Source organism: Setaria viridis, chromosome 3 (assembly GCF_005286985.2).
Source record: "Setaria viridis chromosome 3, Setaria_viridis_v4.0, whole genome shotgun sequence".
Classification (NCBI taxonomy): Eukaryota; Viridiplantae; Streptophyta; class Magnoliopsida; order Poales; family Poaceae; genus Setaria; species Setaria viridis.
In genome coordinates this window covers 13737968-13748462 of record NC_048265.2, presented here as the reverse complement: position 1 = coordinate 13748462, position 10495 = coordinate 13737968, and the positions used below count along the sequence as shown (strand labels likewise).

Here is a 10495-nt window from a genome sequence, read left to right as displayed (position 1 = left end):
CGAAAGGATCAAAACCTTCTGCAACATGTGCTATACGTACGAGGCACTCGCCTTCACTCAACGGACACCGGATCATTCTTCTTCGGAGCACAAATTAAAGAAGATCAACGACCAATGGGGTCTTCACGTAGGAATACCTTTGCATCCGCCGCCGCGGTCCTCCTGCTTGTCGTCATGGCTACTGGTACATGCATATGCGTGAGATACATGCATGAGAAGCACTGAAGCAGCATCTCCATGTTTCCATGGGTTATCCTGTTTGATGCTTTGGCTGATGTTTGTTGCGTGTGCGCGTGTGTTTTTCATGCAGAGATGATGCCAGTTCAAGCGGATGATAAATATTGCTATTTTCTTAGCCGCAACTTTAAAGGGTGGTGCTCAAAATCGAGCAGCTGCGAAAGTGTGTGCCTCGACGAGGCTCCCTACAACAACACTGGAGGACAGTGTCGCGGCTGGTTCCCAGCTCGTTGCTGGTGCAATCGCGCTTTGCACACCGCCACCACCGCGTAAGGTCGTTGCACCTGAGAATGGTCATGCTCCCGCAAGTGGTCCGGTTATGCATGAATGACAGTTTCCTGTCGAGTTTATGTTATCTCCTCTTTCGTTTGTTATTTTACCGATGGTAGGGTGTAATAAAATTATTTGAAATTTGAATCAAAAGAAATTCTTTTTGCTCAAGCGTGCATGTTTGAGTTGCTGAATTTCTTGACTAAATTCACATGTCAGATCGAGCATATAATACAGCGCAAAAGGACCCTTGTTCTACGATCCGATTATCCACTTTTCTACTGGTCCTTTTGTTTCGGCACAAGTTATTTGGGCCTGTTCGCTTCAGCTTATAAGCCGGCTGAAAAGCCAAAACGGCTGATTTGTTGTGAGAGGAAAATACTGTTTGGTGGCTGATAAGCCGGCTGAATAAGCTGAAGCGAACAGGCCCTTTGTATTTTTGGGGGCTTTTGACGGGGTTGGGGAAGATGAACAGCGGCGGCCGCAGCCGCTGCGCCCGCCCGTGAGTCCCTGAACATGGAAGGGGTCCTAATGCGGCTGGATGAGCTAGTGTTAGGGGGTGTTTGGAAAGGGGTGGTAAACTTTAGCACTCACCTTTTAGCACAAAGTGAGCTAAAAGGTGAGTGCTAAAGTTTAGCACACTTGTTTTCTTTTAGCATCCCTAAAAGGTGCTAATGGATGCTAAAAGTGGTCCCCAAGCTACTTTTTCCCTAGTTGCCCCCTCTCTCTCCTCTCCACCTTTCCCCAAGTCAGTCATAAATGAGGGCAATGTAGTCATTTCTTACACAAGGTGCTAAACTTTAGAATTGTATCCAAACAACCCCAAGTGCTAAACTTTAGTACTTTATTTCAGGGTGCTAAACTTTAACACTGTGCTAAAGTTTAGCACAAGGTTCCCAAACAGGGCCTTAGATGTTTAAGTGGGCTTCATTTTTTGCCCCAAAAAATACGTGCCGTTTTGATTATGAGCTTGAATAATCCATATGTAACTAGACTTCTTTTTTGCGGGTAAATGTAACTGGACTTTTAAAATGAACATATATCTTAGTGAATAATCCGTTTGTCATTTGCATTTTCAAGAGCCAGAGCGAATCCTCTTTCGACTTTGCAGCGGCAGGCCGGCAGCCAGCAGGGTGCTTGGCGCGACTGAATGAGCCTGGACGGAGCTGGAGCTCTGCTCCTCTCGCGTAGAGCGCGTGCCGGTGCGCTCTGGCGCTCTGCGCAGCTCTTGTTTGGTTGGGGACGAGGATAGGCTGGACGCCTCAGGCAGCGGAGGGCGGCGCGGCTCTGGGGAGCAGAGACTACATGGTGTCCGGCGATGGCTCGCGTCTCTCTCCTCCACGGCATCCCGGCCCTCCTCCCTCTTCTCCGGCAGCGGCCCGGCATCGCGGCGCGGCGCGGCGCGGGAGAGCAGAGGCAGAAAGTCCGCGCGCGGATGGGACCCTCTGCACCTGCTGAAAACGAAGTCTGGGCTATGTTTTCGCGGGAGCCGTTGGATGTGGAATAGGCGCTCGCGATGTAGTGTAGTAAGCCACACGGCGTCACGGTGACTCGCCGAATCTGAGTCAGCCCCGGCCGCGTCCGACCCAGGCCGCGGCGCCCCATCCCACCCCCCCGCGGCCGCGCCCCCATCTCGCACGCCACTCCCTCTCCGCCCCTGGCCGAGGCAGTCCCGCGTCGCCCCCATCCCCGGCCGCCGCTCCACTCGAGGCCGCCGCCCCCATCCCCGGTCGCCTGCCGTGGCCGGCTTGCCGACGGCGCAGGCGTCGTAGCGTGGTGGCCGCTAGGGTTCTGCGCCGACGACTTGCCCTTGAACGAGGTCGCCGCCGCCCCCCTCCCCCTGCTGCTGCCCCCCTAATCGAGACGCTGGATAGGAGCCCGTGACGCCGACCCCTGGAGGAGCTTGCCTGACGCCGACCGGTGCCGCTTGCTTCCAATCCGGCTAAGGTGACAAATCCATGTTTTTTCCCCCAGAAATTTTTCTGTATGCTGTTCTGTGCCTGGTGTTTCCAATTGAACTTCCATTTCAAATACAGTGTTTCTGTCCTGTCCAATTTAGGGTGCCATGGTAATCGAATAAGGAACAGTGAGAGAATGAAAGAACACGTGTTTGGTCTGATAATTTCGCTTGTCAATTTGTCAGGTCAACAGGCCTTAGAACGCGTTGTTTTAACACATTCTCTTCTAGTTTAGGTCACTGAAAAATTGCTTGCGGGATTGGGGCGTTTGCCTTTGCTTGACCCGCTCATTCGATGGGGTTTGGTTGACAGTTCATTGGCTCAGTTGATTCCCATACAAAATTTGAGATGAACTTGAATGGTAACCCTAATCTGAGTAGGGACTCGTTTTTGTTGGGGTTTTTAGGGGTTACCTAGATAATTATGTGTTTGTCAACTTACACGTGAATGAATCGTGTGTATATGCATTGGGTTTTCGTACTGTACTCGACTAATGCCATCCATCTACATGAAAATTTCATAGGAAGGACATGCGGGATCCATTTGATGCACCAGTTGATCTCGTTAACGCAGATCATAATGGTGGGAATCAACTTTCCAGGACTAGTGTGGTGCCTGCTAGGGACTATGGTTTACAAAATGGTGATGCCAAATCCTTCGCTCCAAACTCCGACACTTTAGTCAGGTCCTTCATTCTCGAGCAAAAATAACTGCTGCACAGATGTTTTCTTTCATTTTGTTGACTTCTTTGTGAAACGAGGCTATATCTTGCATTGGCAGGCATCAACTCCATGGTGCATCCATGCAAAAAGACTTAGTTGTGGAAGACCCCAATACTCGTCTCATGGATCCTGAGACCAAGGTAACTGTTCACAGAAGTTACAGTTTGCTGTTCCTTTCATCTGTGCCAATTCCTTGACCTGCTGATGTTCCTTTTTGCAGGAACTTTACTTTAGATCACAATCACAAGAGGACGAGATCTTGTTGCTTCGCAAGCAAGTTGCAGATGCATCTCTCAAGGTAGGAGGTTAGAAAGGGTTAAACACCTCAACATTAGTTTCTTTTCCTTTATGTCTGTGCCTAATTTATAACTGTGGTTAATTTATTGTGGTAGGAGCTGAGATTGCTGAACGAAAAACATATTCTGGAGAGGAGGCTTACAGACTTGAGGATGGTCTCTATGAAAGATACATGTCACTTTGCTTTATGTTCCATTTGTAGAACTATGCATTAATTTAAATCTTACTTTGCTAGGCTGTTGACGAGAAGCAGGAAGAAGCTATATCTGGTGCTATGAAACAACTGAACCAGAAGAAAAACCATATTGAGGAAAATATGAGACTGGCAAATGATCTAAAAGTATGGTGCTATTGTACATTTCAAGAATGTATGCTCAAAATCTCTGTGTGCAATGCCCTGTTTAGATGTTTTATTTCTCATGTTATTTCATCATGGGATTTTTATTTGCACGCCACTCCAAAGATTTTGATTAAAAAAATGCTTTGCACTGAATATAATATGTGGTTCCTAACTCCTTGGCCTACATATTAATGAGATATCAATTATAATTTTTTCTAAGCCACATGATTTTATGTGGCATTCATGTAAAATATTACCTCTAGTTTTCTGCATTTGGCTACACTTTTGCTTGATGTTGTCAGCTGCTTTGTATGAATTGATTACATGCTTTTCTATTGTGTTTCTGGGAACGTCTAAACTAATATGGAATTCTTCTAGGCTGAGGAAGAAGAGCTATACCTTTTCACTTCATCATTGCTTAGCATGCTAGCAGAATACAATGTCCGCCCACCTCAAATAAATGCTTCCACCATTACAACTGGTACAAAGGTAATTCTTTCTGCATCAACATGTTTGAATTGTCCTTGCTCTGGAGCATTTACTATGTTGTGGTCCAAGTCATTTGCTTTGTTTCTTCTGTGATAATCATACATAAATGCGGTTTATGTTTATGATGATAATATCTGGGTCTGAGAAAAAACAAAATTTAATTGATCTAACTACTGGTTGACAGAGTCAAAGATTTGTAACAATGTTAACGGTGTCAGTAATTCTTGATGAAATTACAGTTTATTTGAAATTTGAATTTTCACTGTAATATATCTCTCCTCTTTTGCTCAAATGTTACTGGATTTACTCATTTGCCAAAACTGTACCCTACGAGCAAGACATTTTCTAATAGACTTCTTGACCTGCTTGCACAGACTTACCGATAAGAATGTACTCTGACACTTTGTATAACATGTTAGTTAGTGTGGCAATGGCTAGCTGCTATATTGTTTACAATGAGTGACCTTTGAGAATCTTTCTTTTTTTCCCTCAAACACGCAGGAGAGGCGTGTCATTATATTAAGAAGAAAAAAGGGATAAGAACCCTTACAACACACAAACACACACACACACACACACACACCATTACAGAATCATGCCGACAAGCGCCTTCTCTACAGAAAAAACAGCCGACCTCGACCTAAATCTTCACTCCTCAGTTGGCACTAGAGCAAGGAGGTGATTAACTCCTCGAGCTCCAGCCATACCCCACAAATGTAACTCCTCACTGGCCGACAACAAAGCTCTGGTAACACTTGGAGAGGCCCCATCAAAGACACATCGGTTGCGATGGTTCATTACATGGCTAGCTGCCATCATAATCTCGTACCGAACTGAAGTTGTTTCGGCAGTTTAATTAGCTCAATTCTTCAATTTTTTTTCTTCATTCCTCCTATCCTCTAGTGCCTTGCTCAGTTCATATCGTTGCTGCAGTATGCCTACATAGTCTTTAAAAATCAGACTTGTTGACTAGTTCCTTTATGTTACTTGTGCTCTCTGTCTCACATGAGGGTGTAACAGTTTCTTTTGGCCACAATTTTCAGCGCTTGTACCAGCAGTTGTATTGGAAGATCAGATCTTTAAATGTAAGTGTTCACAATTGTGCATCCTTAAGATTGTGAAATACTGAAATGTTTGATACTGTTTTGTTTTGGGTCTTTAACTTGCAAAATATATCTGTGGCACAGTGGCAAGATGACTTTGGAAAAATCTCATGCCGTTCTAGATTTTAAATATGGGTAGCTAACTAGTTATAAATGCACTTTTTTGTATTCTATTGATCCACTGAATGTGGCTCAACAGATTTTGGCTAAAAAAAAAAGTAATGAAACTACTGATATATCTCAATTTGGTTTAGTTGATGGGCTACTGTGATCGGCTTAGATAAAGAATTATGTCTCCTTTCTGTTAAAGTTTATTTTTAACTTTCCTGTTTCCTCAATGTCAAATAGGCCCTAAACTATCTTTAATCATATGCAGTTTCGGGTGGGTGGGTCACAAGAAAAGAAATGTTCAATGATCTCTCTTTTAGAATTTACATAATTCCAATGGGGGCAGCTATGATTTATATGATTGCTTGGACCTACATACGTGTCTCTTGATATAACTCCACTGTTGATCATTAGTTTACCTGAGTAAACTAAGATTACTAGATAATTGACATGTTCAAGAGTTTGCCGAATTGTGCTTTGAAATATTCGGGCAACTTCTTTTTCAGTGTGTTAACCACCTGTATAGCTTGTGTATCATGTAGTTGATTGTGTGCCAGTATGCCTCTGCACGACTGCATATAGCTCTTGTCTTTTGTTGGATGTTGCTACAACCAGTTTACCTACTGCTAGTATTTTGATGCAACTCAAGCTATCCTTTTTGAGACACTTAGTTGATTGTACTGATCCAGGACAGTTTAGGTGATATGACTCAACCTGGAAACATATATAATCCCAATCATCAGCAAGCAACTCCGTCGAGAAATGAACCTTCCCCATCTTATAATATGGTAATGTGGTCCTGTACCTAACTTTCCTAACACCACAACTTCATACGTAATTGGTTAAGTGGTTCTTGTTTACAGGATGCAAATAGGAACACTCTTCGGTATGCTCAAGTTTCAAGTGATCGGCATGTTGAGCAAATGTACCATGGATCCCATTTTCAGCAGTATGCTCAAGATCTGAATATCTAATTATCATTTGTTGCTATCCAGTCTAACCTGTGTTCTGTATGAAAATATTTTGACATCTGTTTCTTGGCCGCCCCTTTATTTCAGGGATATTGTGGGCACTACACCTTCTAATTATTTTGAGGAAAATGTTCGTAATGGAGAAGCAAGAGTAGATGGTGACTCGCAGTTGTACAGGCATGAAAATCAGGATTACCCAGCTGATGGTAACTACGGAGCTAATTCTATAACTAAAAAAGATTCCAGAATATATCTATTGATGTATTCGCGCATTTAATTTAGGTGATCCCTTACCTGGTATTGAGGGGTTTCAAATTGTTGGCGAGCCTAGACTAGGATCTACATTAACAGCATGTGGTTTCCCTACAAATGGTACTACCCTTTGCAATTTCCAGGTATGTTGTTTTCTGACTCCTAATTATGTTTCTTTGTAATTGCTCTTAATGGTTAAATCTTGTGAGCAAAACCTTTCATCCCATGATGTTTCTATTCTAGTGGGTTCGCCATCTTGAAAATGGTACCAGGCAGTCTATCGAAGGTAACTTGGGGAATTTGTTCTACATTATATGATATATTGTCAGAGACAATTTAAGTTTGCTGACTAGTTCTTTATATTTTGAAATCCAGGTGCTACGATGTATGACTATGTGGTTACTGCAGATGATGTTGGCACTCTTCTTGCTGTAGACTGCACGCCTATGGATGATAATGGCCGTCAGGTTATTATTCAGAATATAAAACATTTAAGCAGTCTCTTTAGCTGTAGGTTGCGCGCTCATCTAAGTTTTTTCTGTATATGTCAATGATCAGGTCCGATGTTTTTCACTTAACACATTTTAAAGTGTTATTTGTTATACAGGAGGGAGTAGAAACACTATTATGATAAGTTTCTGCTCTCAATTCTGTCTCAATAATAGTATGTGCTAAATTGTACATTTGGAAGACATGGGCTACTGGTTTCCCTTTTCATAATTTGAGAATGTCATGCTTAATATGTAGACAGTAGGACTGTACTTGAGCTCTTTACCTTATACATGTGTTGTTTTGAATACTGAGCTGATGAGCATCTGATACAGCCTGTTTTGAATAGAATTCCACCTACAGTGCCATTATCCTAGTGTAAGAAGTCTCCTTTTTTTTTGTAGGGTGATTTAGTGACAAAATTTGCTAACAATGGGTATAAGATAACCTGTGGTGAGTTTTTACTGCAATGTTGCTGCATTGTTTGATTGCTGATCTCATGGATTACAACATTGTAATGCTTTCTTCAATATAATTGGATTAACTTATTAAAACTTACATATTCTCATGCCATGCTTTAAAAAGGTTGTAGGAGAAACAACACATTGCTAGGGTTTCCTCTGTTTTTTTTTCCAAAAAAATTTAGACATTTATTACTAGGTAATAGTTAGAGTTTTGCTGTTGGCGAAAGCTGAAAGGCCATCTTTACTTACATTAATCAATTCAAAATAATAATAATAAAATTAATCTTGGTACAACCCTGAACTAAGGAAAATTATCTATAGACAGCATTTGTGGTTTTTGACCTTTTTGCATGATTGCATCCCTTGCTATTCATGTGGCCCAAGGTAGGGCTGTCATGTGCTATTGCTTCAGAAAAAGAAAATATCACTGTAATTTCGATTTTTTAATAAATTTCCAAATATCTATGCATTTTCTCTTGTTATTCAATTTTTAAAACTAATCTGCTGAGAAATCGAGTCACAGTTAACTGAAGTTCAGGTCATGCAGTTGTTTCTAAAAGTCATGGCTTTAACAATTTGAACAAAAAGGCACGAAGGTGCTTTTATAATAGTGTTTCTACTTGCTTCTTTACCTATCAGATGTCATTTTAAAATGTGTATATCACCATAGCTGAATTAAAATTTGCCTGATGTGTATTTTTCCATGACTGATCCTTCACGTGGCTGTTGCTGAAATCCTGAGGTTTTTAGTGTGCTGTGCTCCCTGTTTCCAAACCACCCCCAACTCTCCATTAGCCTTAGTTGCATTTAACCATCATTTTTTTTACAATTTGTTTCCTATATAATTAAAGTTCCATCTTACATATGCAGATCCAGAGATGCAGAATCATATTGATGCATGCATTTTGAATGGGAAAGCTGAATTTGAAGTTGTTGTCCTGGTATGTCTTAAAATGTTTATTGCTCCGTCAATATGCCTGTGCTAATTAGTGTTTGATGCTGCCCTATGAAGATAACATGATGTTTAATTTGAAGGCATCTTCTCCAAGAATCTTTATCATGGTGACAAGCATTATACTGTTGCTAATGTAGTTGTAACTCCCATGTATACTGCTTACTACTGCAATTTGCCCTTGATGAATTATTGAGTTACTATTTAAAAAGACATACATCCTGTATTCTTTGACATACTTAAAAGACTTGAAGGCACTCGATTTGATCTCTTTACAGTGCTAGGAAGACAGCAATGCGATATTAAATGTTCAAGCTTATTTTATTGTTTGGTTTGTGTAGTTGGTGTCTGGATGTGTACTTTTTCCCTGTGCAGAATAGGTTATGCACCCTACTGTTCAAGAAAAACAGTTGGGTAGAGTATTTGGATATTGTGATCTTTTCTGGGAAAAGTATGCCTGTTCTCCTTCTGGGCAGCTCCTACACTTCTGTCTCCTAGCAACCATCTGGTGCTGCTAGCTGAACAATTGTTCGATACTTGATTGCACTACGGTGGTGTCATGCCATATGTTCTACTGAAAGTCTGACTGAACACTATAGGCTGATTTCTACCTTCTTTTGTGCAGCATGCATATTCTCCTCCTGAGGAATGGGAACTGGCTACATTGGTGCTTACACGACCTAGCTATCAGATTAAGTTAAAGCATACTGGTGAAGTTATAATTGATGAGAAGTACTCTTCATATCTACAGGTATACTTTTTCCATGCGAAGTTGGTTGTTTTAGTAATTCTGAATGGCTAGCTGACAAAATCTACAGTAACTATTTGATTAATCCAACATGTTTATTTGACTGTCCTATATTCAATTTGTCCTCAGACAAAAATTCCGAATGGGCGCACTACTCAATTTGTTTTAGTAAGTTCTACGGGCGCAAATCTACCAGTTAACACACAGGGACTATCAGACCCAAACAATGAGGACTATGATGTTAGGTACCATCACCGTACCTCCCTACCAAACTTCTCTATAGCACATTTTCTTTTTCATGTTTGCAAAGCAAATAAAAATCATATATCTGATTATCTGACTGATGTAGGTTACGTGACCTAATTGTATTGGTAATGAGAACTTTCCAGAAAAAGGTATCCCTTTATATGGCATTTCTGATCTCAAACTGTTACATATCTGTTTATATTATGTGGTTACATGTTTCCTTTTGTTTGATTTTCATGCTTGACAGGCTCTAGATGCTAAAAGGAAAGGCAAGGCTTAGAATCCATGTAGATGTGTTACAATAGATTCTACGAAGAAGATTTTCCTTTTTTCTGATTGTTTTGTGCAGTATTCAATATTTTTTGTTCTCGAGGTGAAATGAGCTGTTGATTGTAGCAGACATTTCAAGAATTACCCGGTGGAGTTGTGAGGGCACATAAATGATTAGAGGAACCTGGTCAGTTCTTGATCCTACTAGTGTTAACAGTAAATTGTAGGTTTGTGTAATTCGTTCTCGTATCATTGCTTGCTCTAAGTCACGGCACTGAGGTCTTTGTAAAATTTGACGCAGCCAATGCTGCATATAAACTTCTGAGGTGTCCGCTGCAGCTCTTGGAGAGAACTTTTCATTTCTTTATGGCTGCTGATTTTGTTTCTCATGGTGGTTCACGAAGAATGTGCAATGTTCATCTCATGGACTTCCAATATGCCTTTTGTTCAGCACATTGCCTATTCCTATGTGTTTTTTAAAGGATAATTCGTGGAATGCGTCATTACTTTGCCTGCCTCCAGTGGATAGAATCACTTGATAACCAGGAAGGTGAGGGCGGAAGCACTTGACCATGTTGC

At 41.4% G+C, this 10495-nt stretch overlaps 1 protein-coding gene across 1 annotated transcript; it reads left to right on the top strand.

Moving 5' to 3' along the window:
• The first annotated feature begins 2143 nt into the window (after positions 1-2143).
• LOC117849479 (uncharacterized) lies at positions 2144-10254 on the top strand. Its single transcript, XM_034731042.2, has 20 exons — positions 2144-2454; positions 2989-3150; positions 3246-3327; positions 3408-3485; positions 3580-3639; positions 3720-3824; positions 4203-4313; positions 5357-5398; positions 6214-6312; positions 6388-6473; positions 6583-6701; positions 6778-6890; positions 6991-7033; positions 7123-7214; positions 7641-7689; positions 8571-8641; positions 9278-9403; positions 9530-9645; positions 9750-9795; positions 9894-10254. The coding sequence occupies exons 2-20, from the start codon at positions 2996-2998 to the stop codon at positions 9924-9926; spliced, it is 1626 nt and encodes a 541-aa protein (XP_034586933.1). The 5' UTR covers positions 2144-2454; positions 2989-2995; the 3' UTR covers positions 9927-10254.
• Positions 10255-10495: the final 241 nt, after the last annotated feature.

Bases quoted from the DNA above. Each gene is read 5' to 3' on its own strand.
- LOC117849479 (XM_034731042.2), top strand. From the start codon at position 2,996: ATGCGGGATCCATTTGATGCACCAGTTGATCTCGTTAACGCAGATCAT. The intron at 3,151-3,245 runs GTCCTTCATTCT...TTGCATTGGCAG, and splicing joins AACTCCGACACTTTAGTCAG to GCATCAACTCCATGGTGCAT. The intron at 3,328-3,407 runs GTAACTGTTCAC...TCCTTTTTGCAG, and splicing joins TCATGGATCCTGAGACCAAG to GAACTTTACTTTAGATCACA.